This window comes from Moschus berezovskii, chromosome 6 (genome assembly GCF_049115385.1).
Source record: "Moschus berezovskii isolate FMDL1 chromosome 6, NW_MosBer_1.0, whole genome shotgun sequence".
In the NCBI taxonomy this organism is placed as follows: Eukaryota; Metazoa; Chordata; class Mammalia; order Artiodactyla; family Moschidae; genus Moschus; species Moschus berezovskii.
This window is the reverse complement of record NC_142465.1, coordinates 56,019,682-56,047,649: the sequence shown is the minus strand read 5'-3', so window position 1 is coordinate 56,047,649 and position 27,968 is coordinate 56,019,682. Positions and strand designations below refer to the sequence as shown.

Genomic DNA, 27,968 nt, shown 5'->3' with positions numbered 1-27,968 from the left:
TTCCACATAGATGGTTTGAAAACACTGAGTTAGGAAAATTTACCTGAAATATTTGCTTGACCTGACCACATTAATAGTATTTCTGGAGCTAAGTGTCAGAGAGCACAGTAATTTTTAAAAGAATTATAACATGTAATATATATGTATATATGTAGTTCTTACAAAGACCTGCCAGTGTAACCAATTTGATAGCACTTGAATTGAGCTGCCATGTTAATCACAGCTTGGCAGAACATACCCTCACTACTGTGCAAATTGTTTAATGATTTCACAGTGAATGATATGAAAACATCATTTTAGAACATATTTATTGAGACTCTTAATATAATGATCTTCTGTTTGTAATATTTGTTGAGTGATTAGTCAAGTAAATTTAAAGTTCTTTTTTCTTATGAAAATAGAAACCTTCATAGTTCATGTTATCACATAGTTCTTAAACTTCTGTTTCAACTTAGCTTAAATATTGTCAATTATGTGCCTAGTGCCATAAAACTATACAGAGACGTATATGAGTTGGTGGTTCTCTAAAGAATGTAGTAAGGCAGTGAAGCTTTTTTTAAAAAATTCTGCTATCCCTTTCTGTATGTGCCTAGATCTAAAAGATGAATAGCTCACGTAATTCTTAATGCTCATTTATTCAAAAATGTTTCTTTACTGAATATTGTATGTGAGGGACTGAAATCACACAAAATTATAAAAGTTTGTTTCTACTTAAAACCTTTGACAGTCTCCTTGCTTAAAGTGTTGACATTAATTTTATTGTGAGCCAGTTCTGAATTATTAAAATAGAGTAGGAGATAAGCTACTAAACATTAAAATTGAGTTCATAAGTTTTAGTCCTCTAAAATACAACTTGCACTAACATTTACTAATGTTATTAGAATCGTTGAGCTTTAGAATGCTTTCAGTAAACTGAATATCTAAACATAAAATCATTCAATATATAACCTGTTATTAAAAAAAACTATTTTTGACAATTGCTGTTGCAGTCCAGTAGTTTTAAATCATCATGCAACTACTTGAAGCTTGCAGCATCCTTATTGATGTAATCGTTATCCCAAAAGCTTTCAAATATATCTCTATGGTATCTTCTATCCAGTGGATCTTCTATCCAGTTTCTACTTTTAGCTTTTAGTATGAAAAATCACTGGTCTTATATAATCATGCTTTTTTAAGCATGACAGTTCTAGTTACAGGAGATACTCACTGCAAGTAGCAGTGTGGTCTTTTTGACAGAATTCTTTCTCAGTCCTGTAGGTGAGGGGGAAGAGGCATTGACATTTCTTTGCTAGCCAAAAGGTTTCCCATTAGTTGTCATACTTCCTAAGTTTTCATAATAATTCTTATTAAATTCAATTAGTGTGTGAAAAACAGATTCCATAGAATTTGAAGAAAATGGTGATAGAGATTTTAAATGAAGTTTAATTTTTTCATGTCCTAAGCATAGTGGCCAGATTAATGGTAAATGTTAAAATGTTAGAATATTTTTGTCTAATTAAAAATGCTGCCTTTAAAATTGCTTTATGTAAAATTCCAATATTTTAAGTAGAGTGTATGCCAGTTCTCTCTTCACTAAGTAGGTGGGAGAGGGAAAAAATTACTTAAAGTTTTTTAAAACTAAAAAGAAAATTATATCCACTTGTATTTTACATACACAAATTTGTTCTTTAAAGAAAACTTGGAGAATGGAAATGTAAAGCAAAACATGGCTTTAGTTGTATTTGTTTCCCCAGAGTATATAGAGAAACTTCAAATTGATCCCTCAAATATAATGAGATTTTCCTTTTCTGAGGAGAAAAATAACAAAAAATAAAACATGAAATGTCTTAAAAATATCTCATTTTTCGAATCTCCATGGTGAAGGGGCAGGCTTATATTTGTAGTTCTTCATTGTGAAAGTCTGCATCATACTTTTCTGTCTTATCCACTACTTTATTACATAATTAGGGCCAGTATCCCAGTTTTAATAGAATGCTTTGGAGTTATATAGTACCTTTTTAGAATGTTTATACTGTTGTCATGACAAAAAAAACCAATCTGACAAATCTGAAAATTCTTTATCCATCTAATCTTAAAATCCAGAAAAATTTATTGGGGGGTATTTTAAGATTATTTTGACCATGGATTACTTTAGGTTTTATTTTTTAAATCATATTAAAATGATTTCCATTTTAGATTGGGTTTTTATATTTAGCATTGGTCACTTTGAAAGTGTAGCTACTTTAAGAGTTGTGAGTGGCATTACAGTTTGATCAGTTACAGAATGAGTTACACAATTCTCAAAGGCTTTAGGTAATCAAAAATTAAGTTTGTTTTCTTTCCTGTTCTAGTTACCGGTTTACTAAAATAGTGAGCATACATGATCACTTGAAAATTGGGCTTCTGGAGCACCTGAACAGAAAGGGAGTGGTTCATATTCAGCATTACAAAAGACAACTTTCTCTTTTTGAAGGGGATTACTTTGACTATTTTCCAGGTACTGGGGAAATTCCAGATTCATTACAAGTTATTGGGATGGCTATTAATTATTCATTTCCTAAAATATGTTGATTATAGACTTGACATTTGGTTATATAGTAGAACTTTATATCACTTGGTCAGTTTTTTTTAAAAAAACTGGAAGACTGTAGTGAAATACAACATTGAGACTTACATGAGTCACTTTTTCAGAGAATTCTAGAAACATCAGTCTTACTGATCAGAACATTTAATGGAAGAACTTATTGACAGTAATAGAAGAACAATAGGATTTTTGCATGTGTGTTTAAGGAAAAGTTACTTTTAAAAAGCATTGTAGTCTTTCCAAGAAATTTAAATAATTAGAGAAAATCAGACTTCACATAATACATCAATTATAGCTTGTTGGATTAAAGGTGGAAATGTATAACCAGAGAGTTTTTCATAGATAATTAACACTTTTTAAAATAGTTGAATGCTATATGCATTTTTTACAAAAAGAGTTCTTTATGGTGACAGTGGTTAAAAGTCTGTATACATTGACCCATATAGAATGTCCAATAGATGAGATATTTGATTATTTAGAATAATTCTCTGAAGAATTATTATGTCTAGTTCCAGGTTGATTTGAGGGAAAGAGTCTTCATGAAAATATATCACCATATATTTTCCTTTCATGTATCTTTTACTTATATGAATTTATCTTGATAGTTATTTTTTGGAGTATTCACAGTAGTTTTTCTTCATTAAGAAACCCTCTTTAGGCATTATTTGGACTTTTATTTTTTAACTTGTAGAGCTTTGAGTAGGTTATAGTTATATGGCAGGCTGCAATTCAGATTTCAGTCAAGTGTTTTCCCACTGTTCTCAGTCTCTCTAAGGACTGCTTTACCATATAAGTTTTTAGTTCATTCATCACACCTTTATTACGGTATGTGCCAAGCATTGTTTTAGATGCTGAGTTATAAAAGTGAATAGGACATGGACTCTGCTCTCAGGATAAAGACAGTATAAGAGTTGAAGTTAATAGAGTTAGTCCAGAAGAAGGAATATTAGTTTATCTTTGAGGTGTTGAGATGAGTTTTAAAGAATAAGTAGGAATTTCTTACAGGGGAAGAACATACTAAGGGAAAGAGTACATGCTAAGGCTCAGTCTTAATATTTTAAGAAATACATCATAAGATCCCTAATTCAAATTCACATGTAAGAATTAACATGTGCAATTTTTATTTTAAATGTGTACGTGAGCACAAGTAGAGAAGTACAAAGTCACTTTGAGGAACAGATACATTTGCTCACAGAATGATTGGTTTGCACATAATACACCATTCTCATCATTCTTCCTGGGCCAACATCTTTTCATGCTACCTTATATCCTGAACCTTCCAGCTAGCCAGCTGTGAAGATGCTGAGTCACACAGGCTAAATTAGTGAATGCCAAAAGTCTACTATATACTAAATATGCAATTTAGTTTTTAATACTTAGATCTTCAAATGCTTTTATCAGTTTTGCACACTATTAACTTGCCTAGGGATCATAAAAAGTTTAAAGGAGTATTTAGCCTAGTTAACAAGTGCATTTGCCTGTTAATTAATGTAGGTTTTTTTTACTTTTTCTCTTTTGCATCAAGAATTGAAACTACCTCTGGAGAAGGAAATGGCAACCCACTCCAGTATTCTTGCCTGAAAAATTTCATGGACAGAGGAGGCTGGCAGGCTGCAGTCTGTGGGGTCACACAACTGAGCACGCACACGTGAGGGGGGTTGGAGGGAGATGGGTTGGTAGCAGTTAACAGAGGTAGAACTGAAAAAAAGAAACTACTAATACAAAATCTTTTTCTTCAGTCTGATTATTGCTTTATTTTTAAAATGGTATTTGACAAAATTCTATGCAATATTAGGACTGATTCTAGATACAGTTGTAATACAAATAAAATGTGGCTTAAAATATGTGTTTTATGATTAGTCACATTACTTTATATTTGGACCTGGTTTTTTGATGGTGAATTGTAAGAGCTAGTTCTTAAACTATGGAAGTATTGGCAATTGGCAGTGTCAAGCTGTTGAAATCAAATGAATTTAATAGACGTGAAGCTCAGCATGTCATATGACTAGTAGAATGTCAAAAAACTCATAAGTGGCCATAAAAATAACATGCTAATATTGTTTATATAATCCTTTTTTGTTTTTATGATACATTCATATATATTCTCAGGGTTTGTGTTTGTTTTTTTAATTCTCAGTTTTTTATAAGAAAAATGATGTACATTATGGATGAAAGTTTTGTGGGTTGTTGTTGTTTTCCCCAGTTCAGAAAGTATTGAGAATAAGAGATATGTACACATAGGCACAACATATGTTGTATGGTTTCTAGTCTATATTATGTTGTTGGAGTAAAGTATCTTATGAGCTAATAAAGACATTTTCTATGTCTACATATATAGGGATTCATATGCCTTAGGAAAGGAATTATCTTGGAACACTTCCAAACAGATAGGAAAGTGCTGTTTTTTATATTAGAAGAATCTTTGAGAGATATGCTTTAGAACTCTGGTTATAGTTTTTATTACTGTACTAATGAAATTTATCTTTATTCTTTGAAATATTGTACTTAATGGAAGCCAGTCCAATATCGAATTTTCTGGTAATTGTCTAAGGTGTTCATGTTTCTGAGAAAGCCTCATGATAAAAGATTGAGTAATGAGTTGCATAAATTACAAATAAATCAATTGTATTATGAGCAAATTTAAGAAACAGGCTTCTTTTCTTCTGCCAGAACAATGGCATTGAATACTGATATCACCTGGAACATGAAAATATTTTAGTTGTTTGAGCTTTATTCCAATTGTACCTTTAAATTGATACCCAAAGAGAACTTTTAATATATAACTGGTTTTTGTATTATTTCAAGAATATAATGACTCCATTATTTTCAAAGTGAGGGAGAGAAAAGTACGGTATTATCAAGAGGTAGAAGAAAAGTCTGATGTTAGTTTAGTTTTTAAAATATTATGGACTGTGTATTAGAACAATTGAATATCAGTATTTGTATGTATTTGTACAAATTTTTAGAAAAATTGAGGTTGTGAGTTCCTGAAAACATTACCTTTAACAAATAAGATGCTTTGGGGGACTATTTAGGACTTAATAGTTCACATTTAAAAATAAGGTTTATCTCAGGATACATAGGTTATGTACCTATGGCTGATTCATGTATGGCAGAAGCTAACACAATGTTGTAAAGTAGTTATCCTCTGATTATAAAAAAATGTAAAAAAAAATTTTTAATAAATATATTGGTTATGATATCTTGACAGGAATATAGGCAATTATTTACTGAACCATTGTGTTCTGTTGTTTAGTTTGTTATCAGTTAATTATAATCAGTTTCAAACTGGCATGAGTCACTGTGAAAATAAGCACTGTTCTCTTTCAAAATCCAAGTAGAGACCTGTTAAAAAACAAAGCAGATGGTAGATTAAATGAAAATCAAAAAGGGACCAGGGAGTTTTTAACAGGTACTGTCTTTTTAAATTTGAAATTTTAATCTGAAATTGCTATTAAAGGATTTGTAGCAAGGAAGTGACATAATCAAGTCTTAAATTTTAGTGACAAATTTTAGAAAGATCATTATGGATGGAAAACCAAAAATTTTTCAATTATAGTTGGAAGCTCTTTGCAAAATAAGGATTACTATGAATAAAGTAAAAGCAAAGTACAAGAATTACGCATGTTTGCACAGCTTGATTCTTTGAAGTGTTTGGTAAAACATTAGCCTCTTTATATAATCATTGCACACAGTAGTAGAATATTATACATTCTTAGTATAACCCTGAGCTGATCAAATATAAGGATTTGAAAACTAATTTATAATTGTTGTAAATGCTATCTTATCTCCACTTTGCTTCATTGACAATTTAGTGTTGGTTCCGTTTATATTAAATCAGATGATACTACTGAGTGATGGCATTTATGCCCTATGTAGTCATGGTGTATTCTAGGTTGCTGGCCCCTACCTCCAAACTGGGTATAAAACCAATATATATTATAAAATGAAACTGAAAGCCTGTAAGATTATGAAAGTTTGAGATGTAAAAGGAGTTAGGAGCAAAAGTATGAAAAAAAAAATCCTTCCCTAATTGCATCTTACACTGTAGCCTGCCTCTTTTCTACATAAAATTTTTTACTGTTGAAAATGACATGTAAATAACAGCCTATGTAGCCCACCTCAAACATTTTTTGACTGTTGATACTGTTTTCACTGCCTAAAATAGTGTAATAACAAGTTCCATATTATAAAGAGTTCTCCCTCTTATCTTGAGGTTGGGGCCAGACTACCAGTTTGAACAGTATTATTTTTACTAGACAGAAAATTCCAAATTAAATATCATGGTTACATGTGTACACAGAAATTGATTTTTAATTGAAAACACAATATATAACACCTTGATTTATTTTTAAGATTGAAAGTGCTTAAGTTTTAGCCACACAGTATATGACATATAGTTTATAACATCCAGGTTATCAGCATAAACTCAGCAGGCTTAATTTTTCATAATTACCAAGACTGTTTAACTTAGTTCTTATGAGTGGTAAGCAAGCTTTGAAAAACTTTCATTTCCATTAATGTAAATTCTGAACTCTCCTATGAATGGGTTTCTACTACTTTACATGCAAAGAGCTAGCTTCTCTTAAAGCATTTTGCCACTATACTCCAAAACAAATATCTTCCTGCAGCCAAAAAGTTACCTCTATGACTGTATGTCTGTGTCACTCTTTACATAGTCTGCTTAATGGCTCTAGACATCTAATTGATAAAGTAATATTGGGTTCAAAATGAAGTCACATTATATAGCATTATCAACTTAAAATTATTTTAGCTTGAGATAAAATATTGTGGGAAAACTGTACTTCCACTGTCTATTTTATTTTAGATCCTAAATTACTCAAAATGGAACAGAGCTGGAGAATTAACTTATTCATAATTTTAATCATGCCATAAAGTAAAATTGGGTTGTTGTATTATTAAATAAGAGCTGGAAGAAGTAAGAACACTATTGGCCAGAGTTCACATAATAGAAGTTTGTTTTCTCAGGGTCAGCTGATCTGTACTGTCCCTTCTAAAAAATGATTGACCCAAAAGGAAAACTTAGAAGGCTGCTCTTTCATGATGATGAATTGACAATGGACGCAGTAAATACCTCTTTAAAGTTCATTTCTTGGTTGTGCTACATCTCAGTTTTTAGCTCCTACTCAGGCTAATTGGCAAATGCCTGGGATGGTTAGACAGTCCATAATTTCTGCCAGAAAAAAACTCTGAACTTCTCTCCCAGTTAACCAGTAGTTTGCTGCTGCTAAGTCACTTCAGTCATGTCTGATTCTGTGTGACCCCATAGATGGAAGCCCACCAGGCTCCCCCGTCCCTGGGATTCTCCAGGCAAGAACACAGGAGTGGGTTGCCATTTCCTTCTCCAATGTGTGAAAGTGAAAAGTGAAAGTGAAGTCGCTCAGTCGTGTCCAACCCTTAGCGACCCCATGGACTGCAGCCTACCAGGCTCCTCCATCCATGGGATTTTCTAGGCAAGAGTACTGGAGTGGCTTGCCATTGCCTTCTCCGAACCAGTAGTTTGCTGTGGTTAAAATTAATGTAGGTTTTGTAGCAACAAATATTAGCATTTTCGTTTACTATAAATAATTGACTTGAAATTTGGGAAATGAATAGTTGAGTACATCATTTGAATGTTTATTTGATCAGTTACTTATTAGTGCAAGAGGCCATCAATGTAAATTTTTATATATATATATAAAATCACTTTGTTTCTGCATTTTAATGTTTAATATGTATAGTTTCTTTTACTTGAAAATATATTTTATTTTTTGCAGTGTTTGAGCAATACACCTCCACTTACTGAATATTTCCTGAATGATAAGTATCAAGAAGAACTGAATTTTGACAATCCCTTAGGAATGAGAGGTGAAATAGCTAAATCTTATGCTGAATTGATCAAGCAAATGTGGTCTGGAAAGTTCAGCTATGTCACACCAAGAGCCTTTAAGGTTAGTATCTTAAATACATTTTCATCAAGGCCTTTTCACCCCCAGGAGGACAGAAGTCTTTGGGAAAAGAGCAAAGAATCATAGCTATTACAGTGGTTTGTGGCCCTCCAGAGGGACTCAGCATATAAATAGATATGTCGCAAATAATGTATTAAATTATCAGGGTGGGGTACAGAATAGATAATTAGTTTAAAATACCCAAAAAGAGTTTTGGGAGATGGTCAGTCAGTTCAGTCCCTCAGTCATGTCCTGGGAGATGGTAAAGGAAATAAATAAAAGTTGAGAAACACAGGTGTGGTTCAAAATGACAACAGACAAACAGCAGTGAGCACTTGCAGATTGTTTTAGAATACAGCATATCTCTAAGAAGCCTACGTAAATATTTTATACAAATGTAAAGACTAAATTGGGCATATCATTAAGCTCTAAGAACTCTTATTTTGAGAGTCATAAGTTTGAAAAATTACTGAAATTAGTCTGCAAAGCAAACACTAAATATTGAGTATGGTGATGGTGGTAGTTTAGTCACTAAGTCATGTCTGACTCTTGCGAACCCATGGACTGTAGCCTGCCAGGTTCCTCTGTCCATGGGCTTCTCCAGGCAAGAATACTGGATTGGGTTGCCATTTTCTCCTCCAGGAGCTCTTCCCAGCAGTTTTCAATCACTTTTTACACAACTTAAATTATATTCTTACAGGAAATCGACTGGGCAACATTTTATTAACTGTATGCTAGTTCTTTAAAAATAAGTAGCAACAAAGCAGAAAAGCTCCTGCATTTGTTCCTTAACTTTTCAAACTTTGGACCAGCTGGTTTAGACAAATCATTTCTTAGCCTTTATCCACAATTCCAGTTATTTTCATTTTGCAAGATGTCCTCATTTAAAATTACATTGTAAATAGGTCCTTGATACCTGACTTTTTTCTTTCACATTTCTTTTCAGTCTCATCAAAAAAATACTTAGCACTGCAATGACTAGAAAAATTATATATGAACATGAATATTCCTATTGTCTCTACGAGATTTATCCTCTTTAAACTCAGAAGCTGAATTGAGAGCACTGTAGTTTTCAAGTGACCCAAAAATGTTACTGAATTTTAAGTCTGTGTGTGTGTGTGAGCTCAGTCATATTCGACACTTTGCGACCCCATGAACTGTAGCCCACCAGGCTCCTCTTTTCATGACGCTTTGAGACCCCATGGACTGTAGCCCACCAGGCTTCCTCTGTTCATGGAATTGCTTCCACTAAGAGCAAGTCTTTAGTGTTTCCCAATTCTTTGTACAAAACTACAATGTTTTCTCATTGTTCTTTTCTCAGGTCAGCGTTTCTTTTCTGTTTTACAGATTAGTTACCATTATTAAAATATTTTTAGATATGTAATTATGTGTATTTATCCATATGTAATTATCGTTATCTTCAAATTACTGCAAAAGTGCCACAGGTTGATTTCAGGATTACAAATAAATTCTAGGAGGTAGATGAATTCACAGATATGGAATATCGACTATGTATTTTTTTAAATCCCTAGAACTGATTTTATAGTTCTGCTTTTCTTACAGACACAGGTAGGACGTTTTGCACCTCAGTTCTCTGGATACCAGCAGCAGGACTGTCAAGAACTATTAGCTTTCCTATTAGATGGACTGCATGAGGATTTGAATAGAATTAGAAAAAAACCATATATACAATTAAAAGATGCTGATGGAAGACCAGATAAGGTAAATTTATCCATATTATTGTCACATTGTTACAATAATGTGATATCTCTGTGTAATATGTGTCTGTTTTCCTTATAGGTAGTTGCTGAAGAAGCCTGGGAAAACCATTTAAAAAGAAATGATTCTATCATAGTAGATATATTTCATGGCCTTTTTAAATCAACTTTAGTTTGTCCGGAATGTGCTAAGATTTCAGTAACATTTGATCCTTTTTGTTACTTGACACTTCCATTGCCCATGAAGAAGGAACGTACCTTGGAAGTTTATTTAGTTAGAATGGATCCACTTACCAAACCTATGCAGGTAACTAATGATTCTTTTCTTTGCATTTGTTATTTTTACGAAAAATTAGTGCTGAGTCCTTATGCCTTAAGTGCAATTCAGTAATAAACTTTTTTGCATAAGAGATTTTTATACACTAAATACTTTGAAAATTAGTACAACTCGTCATGAAAAAAACAAAATTCTCAAAGACATTTTCTTATCAAAGAAAAATGAGAGGTGGTTTAATTTTACAATGTTGTTAGAAATATTAGCTTACAAAGATTAGTAATAGAGTATTATTTACCCAGTTTTCCAACTGGAACTTTCTTTAATCTTCATTGTAATTTTTTTCCTACTGGCTATTGGAAGTGAAACTAATATTTACTGTACATTTTGATTCATGATATGATAAGATAATGGTATATTTAAAATACTTGTAATATTTAAGCATTTTAAAATCTTGGAAGAGAAGTAGAAATTTAGTTAGGGTAAAAATACTTGCTTCAGTAGTGTTCTAATCTTTTAACAGTTTGGTTAGTCTACGCAAGAATAAAAGAACTTTATTCTATACAAGATCCCTGTGGTAGACCTTAATATGAGTTGTCTGCCTGATTCCATTGCCTAGTGTTATCATTGGGTTATTTTACATTTTATGAAGCAAGCACTACGTATTTTCCCTTTCTTAATCAGTTAATCCTTTTCTGACATTTGACCTACCGGGAGGCCTGGCGTGCTGTGATTCATGGTGTCGCAAAGAGTCAGACACACTGAGGGACTAAACTGAACTGAACTGAATAAATACTTAGGAATTTACCCTAATAAATACCCTAGGAAATACTTACCCTAATAAAAGTATTTCCTTCCTTTTCTACCTTCTGTTCCCCTAAATTCTTTTATAACACTTAACAAATTTTTTTTATGACCTTTGGTTTATTTTAAATTTTGTCCCCTAGACCGTAAATTCTTTGAAGAAAGGAACTTTGGAAATCTTTTTATTGCCAATCCTCATGACTTAGAAGTGTTCAAAAATTTTATTCATTCAAATATGTATTGGGTACTTTCTGAGTATAACGCTCTGGTAAACATAGTTCATCCTTTAAAAAATTGTTTACTAACATCCTGGTATAGGTTCCAGCTAGAAGTGCAGTTTATTGGAGCATGTAGTTATATTAGTCTGCTCAGGCCACCATAATGAAATACCACAGACTGAGTGACATAGCAGAAATTTATTTTCCCGCAGTTCTGGAGGCCAAAAATGGAAGAATAGAGAACCAGCTTGGTGGTTTCTAATGCTGACTCTCTTCCTCACTTACAGGTGGATGCCTCCTCAAATGCATCCTCACAGGACAGGGAGATAGAGAGTGGGAACACAGGCTCTAGGGGAAAAGGAATTAGTTTGGTTAGCCCATCTGATGAGTTTTCCCATCACTGAAGTTGATTTAAATTAAGAAGTTCGTTAGTAATTGCATTGAATATGTATTATGTATTGAACTCACATACTGTGCAAGGTGCTGGATGTACAAAGGTATTCCTTGTCCTTGTTCTCAAGAAGTTTGTCATACAGCGTGAAGAGTTCTCTGACAGGGTGCTCGAGGAGTATACAGAAGGAATAACCTACCTAAACTGGCAGTGACACCTATACTGAATCCTGAAGGATGATTAGGATTTAAGCACATGAAAATTGGGAATAAATACCAAGAGAGTGGCACATACAAAGAAAGGGCTGAGGCAAAAGAGAATATGGCCCACTTCTGGAAACTACAGGTAGATAATATGGTAAACAGAAGCTAGATCACAAAGAACCTTAATGTGCTATCACAGGAAGCTTGGACTTCTTCCTAAAGACTAAAGGAGCCATTAAAGCTTATTAAGTAAAGAGATTGTATGGTCAGATTTGTGTTTCAGAAAGAACACTGGCTAGTGCAAAGATTGGATTGGAGAGGCTTAGATCAGATGTACTAAGATTAAGTAAAAGGTTTTTTGAAGTGATGAGATGACAGATGACAAGGGCTTGGACTCTTAAGCTAAGTATCAGGATGGCAGGCAGGTAGAAGAGCCAGTTGAATATAGGAGTTGAAAATGTATTAAGATATCCAAGTTTATGGGGTTGGAAAACTGAGGAGAATGGTACTATTTGTTTTACTGGAAGATATAGGAAGAAAGTTTTAAGAAGAAGCCTAATTTAGTATTGGATATGTTGACTTAACATGACTTAAATCAGTGTTTAGTTCAGTTCAGTCGCTCAGTCATGTCCGACTCTCCGTGACCCCATGAATCACAGCACGCCAGGCCTCCCTGTCCATCACCAACTCCCGGAGTTCACTCAAACTCATGTCCACAGAGTCGGTGATGCCATCCAGCCATCTCATTCTTGGTCGTCCCCTTCTCCTCCCGCCCCCAACCTTTCCCAGCATCAGAGTCTTTTCCAGTGAGTTTAAGTATTGGACAAATTGAGAATCATGAGGAAAATTTGGGAGAAGTATCAATAAGCATTGACTTTATGTGTTGTAGACTAGAGGAGAGAGGTCTGTGCTTGAGAGATTAATTGGGTGGTGAGTTCTATGAAGATGGTAGGGAATGTCTTAGAAGGATGAGATCACCTAATTGATCATCTAAACCAGAACGATTTGAAAAATGAAAAGGGCCATATTAATAATTATACCAAGACATCAGGTTAACCCAGGACTGGTCAAAGCAAACTGGGATATATTGTCACCTAATCTAAGGAGAGCATTTAGAATCAAGAAAGCTAAAGATAAAAGCCTCAAGGATTACGAAGAGGGTTAGTTCTTTCCTCAAAAGAAGGTTTGACCAAGGCATTAGAAAAGAATAATATGTAGTAGTGTTGTAGGGAAAGGAAGATTTTGAAGGAGGCAGTGGTCAGCAGTCTTGCTACAGAGAGATAATAAAATAAAGACTGATAAAGACTTGGTTAAATGGTAGCCTTGATCACAGGTTAAAGAGGTGAGGACAAAAGCCAGGAGTGGAGTAATAAGTGAATGGGAGATCAGTTACAAGAGTGTAGACATTACTTTTAACAAGGCTATTTATAAAGCAGAAGAGAAAGGGAGATAATTGGTGGAGAATTATTAAAAAGCAATGAGAGATCATTTTGGTTTTTGAGGCATTTCTGATTTTATAAGAGTTAAAAAGTAAAGTGAAAGTGTACTTGTTCAGTTGTGTTCAACTCTTTGTAGCCCCATGGACTGTAGCCCACCAGGTTCCTCTGTCCACGAAATTCTCCAGGCAAGAATACTGGAGTGGGTAGCCATTCCCTTCTCTAGGGGATCTTCCCATCCCAGGGATAGAACCTGGGTCTCCTGCATTTCAGGTGGATTCTTTACTGTCTGAGCCACCAAGATAAAATGAAATAAAGGATAATTGCTGAGTTTATGTTCTAGAGGAGTCAGAAGAGAATATATAGATGCCAGGGTTAGTCTTTTTTGTTTTGTTTTAAACTGCAAAGCATTTTTTTTGTTTGTTTCCATCTTTTTAAACCACTTTTAGAATGGGAAGAGTACCATCTGATTCTCTTTCCTTGCATCAAAAGAGACAGAGAAAAGGACTTTTTAGACTCAGGTTTACAGGGGAAACAGTAAATTGGAGATTTTCCTATCACCTAGGCTGTTTTCTCACTCAGATAGGTATTCCGCGGATAGTGAGAGGAGTAGTGGTGAAATAGGAAGCCTAAGAAATGGTGACGATTTTAAATCATTATTGAGAGAAATATGAGAATAAGCAAATAAAGGAGACACAGAATAATTTCTGGCTAGTGTTGAAGGATCCTTTGAGATTGGGCACTGTGAGTTTGTAGTCCACCAGTCTAAAAAGCTGGGCAATTTACTCCAGCATATCTAAACAACTCTAAGAAAGTATAGCAAGAATAAAACTGAATAACTGAATAATGAAGTAGTTAAAGTTTTTACAATGGAATGGTTAAAGGGATGAATCATGGAGTTGGAAGAGCACGGAGATAGTAAGGAGCCAATAGAAAAAACTGAGAGTTAAAAGGATTAGATATCTCAGTGCAGGCCAAGAATAGGAAAGAATGGGTTTCCAGGAAAAGTAAATAGTGTTTAGATAGTTAAGAGTTTAAGATATCAGAGGTGGAAAAGGAGATGGCAAGGTCCGAGAAGTGAACTATGGTTAAATGCAAGTGTAGGCCTTTGAATTGAGCAGTGAAGGAATAATAAGCTTAAGATAAACTGTCCACGTGGATTTTGTCACCCAGTACAATGGCAGGATTGGAAACAGACACTGTGAACCAAATGCCAAGTGAATGTGAGGAAGCAACCAGGTTAGTCTCAATTACTGAGTATTTTTTCCAAAATGATAAAGTCATTGCAGTTTTCTTTTTTGTTTTTTAGTACAAAGTGGTTGTCCCCAAAATTGGAAACATACTTGATCTTTGTACAGCATTGTCTCTTTTGTCAGGAGTACCTGCAGATAAGGTAGGATGTTTCTGGGTTTAAAGTATGTAAATTGGAGTTTAGTTTTTCACTGTTGTAAACCCTGCTTAATAGAAATTTATTTCCTTTTAGATGATAGTTACTGATATATACAATCATAGATTTCACAGAATATTTGCAATGGATGAAAATCTTAGTAGTATTATGGAACGGGATGATATTTATGTGTAAGTATGAAATTCATTGCACAAATATTTCTTGAGAAAAAATTGAAAGGAAATATCATAAAAATTTCACAGTTTATAGTCAGTCTTATCCTTGCAGGTTTGAGATTAACATAAATAGGACAGAAGATACAGAGCATGTGATTATTCCTGTTTGCCTGAGAGAAAAATTTAGACACTCAAGTTACACCCACCATACTGGTTCTTCACTTTTTGGTCAGCCTTTTCTTATGGCTGTTCCACGAAACAATACTGAAGATAAACTCTATAATCTTTTGCTTGTGAGAATGTGGTAAGTGCCAAACAGTTCTATATTAACAAAATAAAATATTAAATAGCTAATAAAAGTAAACATGCAAGGTACTATCAGAATATAATTAATCATCTATATTAGCTTTGTTCAGACAGGTAGCAGTGTAAGAAATCAAATTATAGGCTAATCCAGTTTCTTGATCATGTGAAACACTTCATTGAGATAATTTCAAATACAGGAAGCATAAATTCTCTTAGTGTTGTTTTACACCAAAAGTTTATAGTTGGAAGAAAATAGTTTATCATGTATGCACTTTGAAATCATAACGAATGTCTTATGATTCATTTCTTTATACACAGTGCTCATACTGATAACAAGAACTTATAATAATAAATAGTTTTATTTAAAAGAATAAGCTTTTATGGTTCTTTCTTTTGTAAGGCAGCACCTTTTTGAATTGAGCCTTGATTTGAATTAGAGTAATCAAGAATGCCATTTACTCCCTTTCTTTTATCTAACTGACATATTTAGTATTCTTTCTTGTGTACCTGTTTTAATCATTATAGTCCCATGGCAACCCACTCCAGTGTTCTTGCCTGGAGAATCCCAGGGACGGGGGAGCCTGGTGGGCTTCCGTCTATGGGGTCGCACAGAGTCGGACACTACCGAAGTGACTTAGCAGCAGCTTAGCAGCAGCAACCCATACGTAAAGATCACATTACAACCTGTAAATGATAGCTATACTATATATATATCATCTAAATGAGGATCTTTATAAAATAATTTTATGAAATTATTTTCCACGAACTTTTAACATAAATGAGGAAGATGTTAAAACCCTAGAAGTAACAAATTAACTTACTTTTTTTAAGACAGGCAAACACAGATGATTATGGTACTATACCTTGAGTCTGAATATCTATCATTGAGTCCACTAAATGACCACTGTTAATTGCATTTTAAAGTTTTGTTTTATTGAAAGAATGGAAAACTTTTCTAAGTTTTTACCTTAATAGAACTGAAATTGTTTGATTTCTGATTTTATTTCAGCCGATATGTCAAAATATCTACTGACACTGAAGACACTGAAGGATCCCTACACTGCTGTAAGGACCAAAATATTAATGGGAATGGCCCAAATGGCATCCATGAAGAAGGCTCACCAAGTAAGATTTATGTATTAAATTGTAAAATTTTCTCTTGGGTTATTGCTGCAGAGGGAAATTAAGAGGATGAAGATTAAGGAATTTAACAATATCTGCAAGCCTGGGGGGAAAAATGTTCATATCAATAAGTATTAATAATGTAGCATTGTGTTTGTATAAAGATTTCTAATATCTAATATTAGGTGAAATGGAAACAGATGAGCCAGATGATGAATCCAGCCAGGATCAAGAACTGCCCTCCGAGAATGAGAACAGCCAGTCTGAAGATTCAGTTGGAGGAGATAATGATTCTGAAAATGGATTATGTACTGAAGAGACTTGCAGAGGTCAACTCACGGGACACAAAAAGCGATTGTTTACATTCCAGTTCAACAACTTAGGCAATACTGATATCAACTACATCAAAGATGATACCAGACATATAAGATTTGATGATAGGCAGCTTAGGTTAGATGGTAAGTATTTGTGGAAAATGACTTAAACACTAAACTTGACCAAAGTGTGTTGGGGTTTTTTTTTTGTTTTGTTTTGTTTTTGAGGTGAAACCTTGAAATTCAACACTGTCCTGAGAAGTAACATTTACTTATCTATCTACATGTTTATAAAAGTCTTCATTTCTAAGTATACTAAAACACGTCAGTGTTTATTAAATGAAGATTGGACTTAATGCTTAAGTTTTGTATCTTTTTTTAAATATTTTAATGGCTTGGAAAACAGCAAATTACCCTGATCACCTAGTACAGCAATCTCTCTATTCTGCTATGTATTTTAAAATGTATTACTTTATATCTTAAATTATATTAACTCTTAATACAACATATTAAATCTTAAAGAAAAAATTATGTTTTCCACCTTAGAAAGGTCTTTCCTTGCTTTGGATTGGGATCCTGATTTGAAAAAAAGATATTTTGATGAAAATGCTGCTGAGGTAAGTCATCACTCATTCCTTTTTTCTCTCTTCCATATTTATCACACTGTTTTGTTGCACTCTTTTTCTTCTACCAAATGTGTTTATTTTGCAATTTTAAAAATGGTTATGTGTTCAAAGAGAAAAGGTTCATCTTCTTTGAACCTGCCAACTATTTAAACTTTCTGATTGTCCGTATAGGTGTGTATACAGAAAGTGTTAGGAGTGCTGTAAATCTCAGCTAAAATAAGCTTTTGATTTATTTGAGAACATTTAGGAGTTTTTCATGACTATTCATAGTAATATGATATCACTAAAATGAGTTTTGTTTCATTTGTTTTCTTAACTCAAGAAATACTTCTCTTTAGGATTTTGAAAAACATGAAAGCGTGGAATACAAACCTCCTAAAAAACCCTTTGTGAAATTAAAAGATTGCATTGAGCTTTTTACAACAAAAGAAAAGCTAGGTGCTGAAGATCCCTGGTAAGAGACAAAATTAATTGTTTCTAATTATTTTAAGGATATATACTGAGGTATGTGCTACATCAAATTGAAAAAGTAATAATTAAATTCCCTTTGATATTTTAAACAATAAGCATTTGTTTATATGCTAATAATATCTTAAGAGGAATGAAAATGTCTTTGAAAGTGTTATGATGTTAAGCTTTAATCTTGTTTTAGTATATTTTCCATAATAGCCATTTTACTATGAATAATTCATTTTAGTTACATTTTTCCAGGAACTTTTAACTGTGGAGGTATTCCAACAGAAGCTTTTTTAGGAAAATCACAATATGTTTTGTGTTGTTACTAGTTTGAGTCCAGAAAGTCTCAAGATTTTTCTAGTAGCTTTATTTCAGCACAGTTTTGCTACATCCATGTTTTTTTCGCTTATTAAAATGTAAATAATCCAACCCTCGTTATTTCTTTGAATACTTATTTTCATAGTCATTTTCAATAGTTTATTTGAAAAATGTATTGATGATTAAAAATAACAAGTTCCTGTCAGTCTGTTGTATATTAGGCATTACCTAATATTACCTCTAGCCACTCCAGTACTCTTGCCTAGAAAATCCCCTGGATGGAGGAGCCTGGTGGGCTGCAGTCCATGGGGTCGCTAAGGGTTGGACACGACTGAGCGACTTCACCTTCACTTTTCACTTTCACACATTGAAGAAGGAAATGACAACCCACTCCAGTGTTCTTGCTTGGAGAGTCCCAGGGACGGGGGTTCCTGGTGGGCTTCCATCTATGGGGTCACACAGAGTCGGACACGACTGAAGTGACTTGGCAGACTTGGCAGAATATTACCTCTGACGTTATCTCTAATAAGCTTTAAATATTTCTGTATATATTCAGGTATTGTCCCAATTGTAAAGAACATCAGCAAGCCACAAAGAAATTGGATTTATGGTCTCTGCCTCCAGTACTTGTGGTACATCTCAAGCGATTTTCTTATAGTCGATACATGAGAGACAAGTTGGATACCTTAGTTGATTTTCCTATCAAGTAAGTTCTGATAGAGCTTAATAAACCTTGGGCACCTCTAACTTTTTTTAACACCACTCCCAAATAATAGGTGTTTTTTTAATTTATTTTTACATGTAGTTGACTTTAAATATTATGTGGTTTCAGGTGTATGGTAGAGTGATTTGATATTTTTATACATTACGCAGCATACAAAATTACTATAATATTAGCTGTACCTTCTGTGCTATACATTAAGTCCTTTTGATTTATTGTATATCTAAATCCCTTTCACCTATTTTACCCACCCCACCACCCATCTTCCCCTTTGGCAACCACTAGATTGTTCTCTGTATCTGTGAGTCTGTTTCTATTGTGTTATATTTGTTCATTTGTTTTGTTTTAGATCCAGTCTGTTTTTGAGTGTATTTTTTGGGTTGTTCTAGCAATGTGTATCAGCAGCAGCAGCAGCAATGTATATGGATTAGTAACAATTTTTATTGCTTTTCTTAAGAGATCTTTCAAAGGACAAAGAGAGAATACATTAAAAAAAAAAAAGTAAAACTCATTTTATGTTACATTATCTTTTTGAGTTCACTGGCCCTGTTTGTAAATCTAAGATACTTCATGGGATCTTAGTGATTTTGTTTTCATCATTAATCCTCCATTATTCCTAAATGTATTTTTTAAAAGACTAACGTGAAAACTGAATAGTGGAATTGTTTGAAGGCAGATGATGCAGTAGAGTAATAAGTCATTCCTATTGTCATCTTTTGGTTTTCTAATTTCAGTGTCCAGAGTAAGTCATCCTATTTGTAAAAATATATAAATAAGTCTACAGACAGCATATCAGTAGTCTTTTTTTGTTCTTTCATTAAAATCATTGAGAATTCAGATGGACAAAAAGGGAATAATGTATCTTCATTCATGGAGTCCAGAAAGGACTTCATTACACCCTATTTTGTAAAAAGACCATACTGCTCTCCCGTTTTCCTGAAAAAAAAAAATTGGCAGTATTCTTTCATATTTCATAATATTGGTATACCAAATTTACTTACTACAGTTTGTAAGTAAACAAATACTAAAGGCAGGTGTTGTATATGCGTGCAGATGTGACTAGAAGGAAATAGATGATGTAATACTGAAAACATTCTCTGGATTGCTTATTTTAATCTATGTTTATAAATTTAAAATTGAAAATGTTTTGCAGTTATAGAATAAAAATGCTTATTTTCTCTTTAACAAAACAAAATTATGAGCCATCAAACTTTTCAAGAATATAGCATTTTGAAAATATGAGTAAAAGAAGAAACAAAAGTAATGATAAGCTAAATCTATTAGAGATCTATTTGAAATTTAGAATCATTATTGCTTTTTAATTATACATATACAAAAAGAATAACCAGAAAAAAAGATAAACTATAAAATGGTCATATTCCAGTTTTGTGTGTGATAAAAACAGCTGGTTGCATTTCAGAGAATGTTGCCCATTTAGGATACATAGGTCATCAAAACCTGGAAAACATAGAATAGATACTGGGGTTATATTTAAATATATTTTATATTCAAATTAGGATAAAATTTCTAAGAAAGTTTTTTTTTCACTATCCCTTTATGCTTTCTTAAATAAATAATTTCTGAAAATGACTTTAAGAAAGATCCCACGTGATAAATAGTGATGTCTGTATTTCCTCATATACTAAGAACTGTATTAGCATGAAAATACTAATCTGAATACTAATGATCAGTGGAGAATTTTTAAATTCTCAATCCCTAAGAAAATTTTTTCTGAAACACTCAAATCTCAAGGGTATTTATATAATTTTATAGTTAATTGGCTCTTAGTAATTTCTTTAATAAGATACATATATATATGTGTGTGTGTGTTTGTATAGGAGTATATTTAAATGAGGGTCAAACAACACTGACTGAAGAGTAGAATTTCATTAATTTAGGGGAAATATAAAATTAACTTGATCTCTTTTTTAAACAGTGATTTGGATATGTCAGAATTCCTAATTAATCCAAATGCAGGTCCTTGCCGCTATAATTTAATTGCTGTTTCCAACCACTATGGAGGAATGGGAGGAGGACACTGTAAGTTGATAATTTACCTTTTTACTAAAGTCATGATGTTTAATAACGCCAGATTTTTTTCCGTAAAATATATATTACGTCTTAAAAGAAAAATGTGAGATGTGTCTTACACAGTAGATATTTTGTCTACATCCGTAGATATTGATTAATGAATGAATCAGATTTTGAACCTCTTTTTCTTTTTTTAACATTAAGAGAAGAGGATTGAGTTAATCATACTCCTCAGATAAAGCACAGGAAATTACTGATCCATTCAGGGCTCCTGTCCTTCCTGATTCTCCTTCTCCTTCCCTTTCTAACATGTCTGTTGTATGTGCTGTCACAAATCATGCCTCATTGTTAATTTATATGATTGTTACTCTCCTGTAGATTTTACTCTTCTCTCCTGACACTTAAGACTTCTCCATATTACTTTGTGTCAATTTAATTCATTATTCTAACCACTCATGACTTGTATCTACCATATTTTATTTCTCTTTTCATTTCATGGTGGACATCCAGATTAACTTTCTACCACCTCGAGAACAATAAACATCATTGTTTTTAGTCTCCTATGTGAGAATTTCTTTGACCTACATATCCAGATGTAATACTGCTGTGTTGGAGTAAAGTACTGTGAGACGGCACTTCAGGATGATTATACCAATCTGTGCTATGCAGTTGATAGGTTTTTCTGAAGAACGATCATTGCATTCTGGGGTAAATCCTGTTGATTAAGTATTTTCTCATATACTCAGTTGGATTTGGTTAGCTAGTTTTGTTTAGGATTAAGTAAAATTAATTCATGTGTGAAATGTGTGTATTGTAGTTTTTTTTTAATTGTTCTTACTTTCGGTTTCAATCCAGTCGCTCAGTCGTGTCCGACTCTTTGCAACCCCATGAACTGCCACACGCCAGGCCTCCCTGTCCATCACCAACTCCTGGAGTTTACCTAAACTCATGTCCATTGAGTCGGTGATGCCATCCATCCATCTCATCCTGTGTCATCCCCTTCTCCTCCTGCCTTCAATCTTTCCCAACATCAGGGTCTTTTCAAATGAGTCAGCTCTTTGCATTGAGTGGCCAAAATATTGGCGTTTCAGCTTCAACATCAGTCTTTCCAATGAACACTCGGGACTGATCTCCTTAAGGATGGACTGGTTGGATTTCCTTACAGTCCAAGGGACTCTCAAGAGTCTTCTCCAACACCACAGTTCAAAAGCATCAATTCTTCTTCACTCAACTTTCTTTATAGCCCAACTCACACATCCATACATGACTACTGGAAAAACCATAGCCTTGACTAGATGGACCTTTGTTGACAAAGTAATGTCTCTGCTTTTTAATATGCTGTCTAGGTTGGTCATAACTTTCCTTCCAAGGAGTAAGCGTCTTTTAATTTCATGGCTGCAGTCACCATCTGCAGTGATTTTGGAGCCCAAAAAGATAAAGTCTGACATTGTTACCCCATCTATTTGCCATGAAGTGATGAGACCAGATGCCATGATCTTAGTTTTCTGAATGTTGAGCTTTAAGCCAACTTTTTCACTCTCCTCTTTAACTTTCATCAAGAGGCTCTTTAGTTCTTCTTCACTTTCTGCCGTAAGAGCGATGTGATCTGCATATCTAAGGTTACTGATATTTCTTCCAGCGATCTTGATTCCAGCTTGTGTGTCCTCCCACCCAGCGTTCCTCATGATGTACTCTGTATATAAGTTAAATAAGCAGGGTGACAATATACAGCCTTGACGTACTCCTTTTCCTATTTGGAATCAGTCTGTTGTTCCATGTCCAGTTCTAACTGTTGCTTCCTGACCTGCATACAGGTTTCTCAAGAGGCAGGTCAGGTGGTCTGGGATTCCCATCTCTTGAAGAATTTTCCACAGTTTATTGTGATCCACACAGTCAAAGGCTTTGGCATAGTCAATAAAACAGAAATAGATGTTTTTCTGGAACTTCTTTGCTTTTTCCATGATCCAGCGGATGTTGGCAATTTGATCTCTGGTTCCTCTGCCTTTTCTAAAACCACCTTTAACATCTGGAAGTTCACGGTTCACATATTGCTGAAGCCTGGCTTGGAGAATTTTGAGCATGACTTTACTAGCATGTGAAATGAGTGCAATTGTGCGGTAGTTTGAGCATTCTTTGGCATTGCCTTTCTTTGGGATTGGAGTGAAAACTGTCCTTTTCCAGTCCTGTGACCACTGCTTAGTTTTCCAAATTTGATGGCATATTGAGTGCAGCACTTTCATAGAATCATCTTTTAGGATTTGAAATAGCTCCACTGGAATTCCATCACTTCCACTACCTTTGTTCGTAGTGATGCTTCCTACAGCCCACTTGACTTCACATTCCAGGATGTCTGGCTTTAGGTGAGTGATCACACCATTGTGATTATCTGGGTCGTGAAGATCTTTTTTGTACAGTTCTTCTGTGTATTCTTGCCACCTCTTCTTAATATCCTCTGCTTCTGTTAGGTCCATACCATTTCTGTCCTTTATCGAGCCCATCTTTGCATGAAGTGTTCCTTTGGTGTCTCTAATTTTCTTGAAGAGATCTCTAGTCTTTCTATTCTGTTGTTTTCCTCTATTTCTTTGCATTGATCACTGAGGAAGGCTTTCTTATCTCTCCTTGCTGTTCTTTGAAACTCTGCATTCAAATGGGTATATCTTTTCTCCTTTGCTTTTTGCTTCTCTTCCTTTCACAGCTATTTGCAAGGCCTCCTCAGACAGCCATTTTGCTTTCTTGCATTTCTCTTCTTGGGGATGGTCTTGATCCCTTTCTCCTGTACAATGTCATGAACCTCCATCTATAGTTCATCAGGCACTCTATCAGATTTAGTCCCTTAAATCTATTTATCACTTCCACTGTATAATCATAAGGGATTTGATTTAGGTCATACCTGAATGGTCTAGTGGTTTTCCCCACTTTCTTCATTTAAGTCTGAATTTGGAATCAAGATTACAACCTAGTCTAATGAAACAGGCTAGGACACTTCACTGTTTTTATGTTTCCTGAAGCAGCTAGTATAATATAAGAATTAACTAGTCATGGAAGTTTAGTAGACTTCATTCAGTCAAAATACCTGGACTTCACAGCCATAAATTATTCTATTTATGCCATGTTTATTGATTTTCTTTTTCCAGAATGTGTACATATTGACATTCTCCATTTTTCTTAAAATGTGTATTTCCCAATTTATTTGAGAATAGTTGTTTGTAATACTCTTATGCTATATTTTTGTCCCTTGTTCTTTTCTGTCTTTTCAAAGAATTAGACTTTCTATTTTATTACGTTTTTCTTTTTTGTTATACATGGTATGTATTCTATCTTGTTGATTTCTTCTCTTCTCCTTGGTATATTTACCCTCTTGTTACTTTGAGTTTGCTTTTATTCTTTCTTTGTTTCTTGGGTTGCATGCTTAACTTTGTTTTCCTTCTTTTCCCTCTGTTGAAGGCTATAATTAAAGCTATAAGTTTTCCTTTAAATACTTCTTCATCACTATTGCATAAATTTTTAAATGTAGTCTTTTTCTTTGAATTCTGTGTATGTTTTCAGTTTCCTATATAATTTTCTGAATATCACAAGATTATCTCATGCTTTTCCAAGTATATGTTTTTTGTAAAGCTCTCTTTTTTTTCTTTATTTTATAGCAATTAGGGCCATTATCTATATTAACCCTAGGAGTTTATTAAGGCTTTCATGTAGCTTAATACGTGGTCTGCTCCTTAAATGTTTATGTACTTAAAAATGTATGTATTCCCCTTTCAAACACAGTGTTCTCTATTTCTATTACAGTTAATCTTATCAGTTGTATTTAAATCATTACTATTTCTGGTTATTTTTGATGTTCATTCTTTTTCTGAGATGAATTTGTCAGGACTGCTACTACAGTGTTGAATTATCTGTTTCATCTAACAGTTTTATTAGTTGTTTTGCATTGTTAGTTGCATTTATATTTAAAATGGGTGGCTCTTCTTTTATCTATTGTTCTTTTTTACCTGAGTTTGATACTCATTTTTCATTTTATCTTTTTCTCAGAATTGCAAATGTCAGTTTAGCTTTCTTTTGATACCATCATTTAGTTTGCAAACTCTGTTTGCCTTTTTATTAGATGTGTCTCTTTTTTTTTTGGAAGTCTCTCAGTCTTGTCTGACTCTTTGCAACCCCATGGACTATAGAGTCCATGGAATTCTCCAGGCCAGAATAGTGGAGTGAGTTGCCTTTCCCCTCTTAAGGGGATCTTCCCAACCCTGGGATTGAACCCAGGTCTCCGGCATTGCAGGTGGATTCTTTACCAACTAAGACACCAGGGAAGCCCAATATTATTGTTCAATCTTGTCCTTTTAGTGTTAGACTTATTGGTCTGAAAATATGTTTTTAAATTTGTGAATGTGGTGGACTTGATTTCAGATTGACAAATTTACAACCCTTAATGGGCTTCACTCAGAAGAATAATTTTAAGAGTAGTAGAACTATTTAGAAGACAAAGTCTGTAGTGTCACTTTTTAAAAGTTATGACAGCAGATAATTGTTATGAGTACATTTTGCAGCTTTATTTCTTCAGTTACTGGGTAGTTTATACAAAGTGTGCGATAGGAAAAGTGAGCATTTTTTTAACTTAATGATAAAGCGAATCTTTAAAATTTGTGCAGATTAATTGATCGCTTTTTACATTTCTCTTGCCCTGTACTTTTGTTAGAGACTAGAAATGATTCTGATGTTAAAAAAAAAACAAAACGCTACAGATCAATGAGATATAGTATTGTTGAAAAAATATTGGTCATAGAAAATTTAAACTTACACTTGAAAATTCAAACTTTGGAATCATAAGCAGAGCTGAGTTTAAATCCTAACTCTGCTTCCTAACAGCTATACTCTTGGACAAATTAAACTTCTGATACCTCACTTTCCTCATCTGTAAAATTAGAAGAATAGTAATGGTAATACCTTCTTTATGAGATAATACAGCACTGGGCCTGATACAAATGCTAATCACCATTTATTGTCATTATTATTGTTATTCTGTGTATTAAAAAACTAATAAATATGTCCTGTATGTTCCTGGGATTAAAAAAAAAATGACTGGGATAGAAAGTATCATAGACTTCCAGATTATAGAAAATTATTCTAAAAACCTTTAATCATTGGAATCAGTTGAATATATGATAGATTGGCCTAACATAGATGATTATCATGTAATTTTATTAAGTATTCCTTATATAGACAATTTAAAGCCATGAAGGTTTCCTCCCAGAAAACCATAGATCGTTTCAGTGATAGAAGTGATTGTATTTTTCATTAGATACTGCTTTCGCAAAAAATAAAGATGATGGAAAATGGTACTACTTTGATGACAGTAGTGTCTCAACTGCGTCTGAAGACCAGATTGTGGTAAGTGTGTCTTTTAATCCTGAAGGATCAAGGAATCCATTGTTTTAAAAAGGGCCATGGAGCACTGTAGTCTATATTCTAGCAGTTCTAATAGTTGAGGGACTCGTTCTTATTTAAAGATATGTAAAATTGTCCTCTAAGTGGAGATCTGTCTTCTCAGTTTGTCTCCTAGCAGAAGCCTAAGTTGAACATGAAAACTTTTCTGGTAGTTTTCAACATGAAAACTGGACTTTTCTAATGAAAATACTAAATTCTCCCCTGAACAATAGGCTCAGACATTCTAGACATTGTCTAAAGTCAGAATGCTATAAAATAGAAAAATAAAAAACTTTTAAGGGCCTTACCATACCTGAGATATTTAAAGAAAAGTCTTATCCTTTATGACAATTACATATTCAAACTCTCAAAATGATATAGTTAGGTAAAGCAAATTACAAATTCTTCAGAATTAACCCTGTGTATTTAATGACTGATGTTTTCTGAATAGTAGAAAAATTAGGAGGTTACATCTAATCACACTTGCATCGGCTTGTCAGCCACAGCTGAAACAGAAATACTGGCATTTGCTTTGTTTCCCATCAGAGCACATTTTTATTATCAAATATTGATTGACAGTGTTGGTTTAGTCACTAAATTGTGTCCGACTCTTATGACCCCATGGACTGTAGCCTGCCAGACTCCTCATTTTCCAGGCAAGAATACTGGAGTGGGTTGCCATTTCCTTCTCCAGGGGTCTTCCTGACCCAGGGATCAAACTTGCGTCTCCTACATTATAGATGGTGTCCTGCTTTGCAAGTGGATGCTTTACTGCTGAGCCACCAGGGTAGCCTCTGTTGATTGTTGAATAGATGACGACAGGTGACTAATAATGTTCTAAGAAGAAAACTAAGGATTGCTTGATAAGAATTTATTATTCTGTAAATTTTGCCTTTATAAATTTTGCTTATTGATCACAGTATTTACAAAGAATCAGAAATGTAGTATTTCTTCATGTGATGGTATTTCCTATACAGAGGTTTTCTTTTGATATGGGGAGCACTGATTGCTTTACTTTATTTCCCAGTTTAAATTATGCATTCCTTGAGGGCAGAGACTAGCTTTTTTTGTTTTAGTTTATAATGCTTTAAAAGTCTTAAACTCGGAGAAGGCAATGGCAAGTCACTCCAGTACTCTTGCCTAGAAAATCCCATGCATGGAGGAGCCTGGTAGGCTGCAGTCCATGGGGTCGCTAAGGGTTGGACACGACTGAGCGACTTCACTTTCACTTTTCACTTTCACACATTGGAGAAGGAAATGGCAACCCACTCCAGTGTTCTTGCCTGGAGAATCCCATGGACGGGGGAGCCTGGTGGGCTTCCGTCTATGGGGTCACACAGAGTCGGACACGACTGAAGTGACTTAGCAGCAGCAGCAGGTGGTCAATACTTACTGAAGGAATGAATGAATATGACCTGGATTGTGATGTAAAGGGTATTGTTTTTTATACTATGAGTCATGGCAAAAATGTTTTGAAAGCCACTTCTAAATAATACAGATGATGGTGCTTTGTATGACTCTGGAATAAAATACATAGA

General features: G+C 33.9%; 1 protein-coding gene across 5 annotated transcripts in view; it reads left to right on the top strand.

The window, feature by feature from the left end:
- USP15 (ubiquitin specific peptidase 15) overlaps positions 1–27,968 on the top strand; it is a 145,029-nt gene that overhangs the window by 112,604 nt on the left and 4,457 nt on the right. For 4 of the 5 annotated variants that reach the window (XM_055396118.2, XM_055396119.2, XM_055396120.2 and 1 more), the window contains 13 exons: positions 8,341–8,514; positions 10,075–10,233; positions 10,312–10,536; positions 14,865–14,948; positions 15,039–15,133; positions 15,231–15,422; positions 16,434–16,549; positions 16,732–17,004; positions 17,407–17,477; positions 17,825–17,940; positions 18,817–18,966; positions 20,918–21,021; positions 26,306–26,394. In XM_055396118.2, the coding sequence (XP_055252093.1) occupies positions 8,341–8,514; positions 10,075–10,233; positions 10,312–10,536; positions 14,865–14,948; positions 15,039–15,133; positions 15,231–15,422; positions 16,434–16,549; positions 16,732–17,004; positions 17,407–17,477; positions 17,825–17,940; positions 18,817–18,966; positions 20,918–21,021; positions 26,306–26,394 (1,848 nt within the window). Of the gene's footprint in view, positions 1–2,336; positions 2,477–8,340; positions 8,515–10,074; positions 10,234–10,311; positions 10,537–14,864; positions 14,949–15,038; positions 15,134–15,230; positions 15,423–16,433; positions 16,550–16,731; positions 17,005–17,406; positions 17,478–17,824; positions 17,941–18,816; positions 18,967–20,917; positions 21,022–26,305; positions 26,395–27,968 lie in introns of those variants that run through there. The other variant, XM_088837069.1, reaches the window with a different exon arrangement.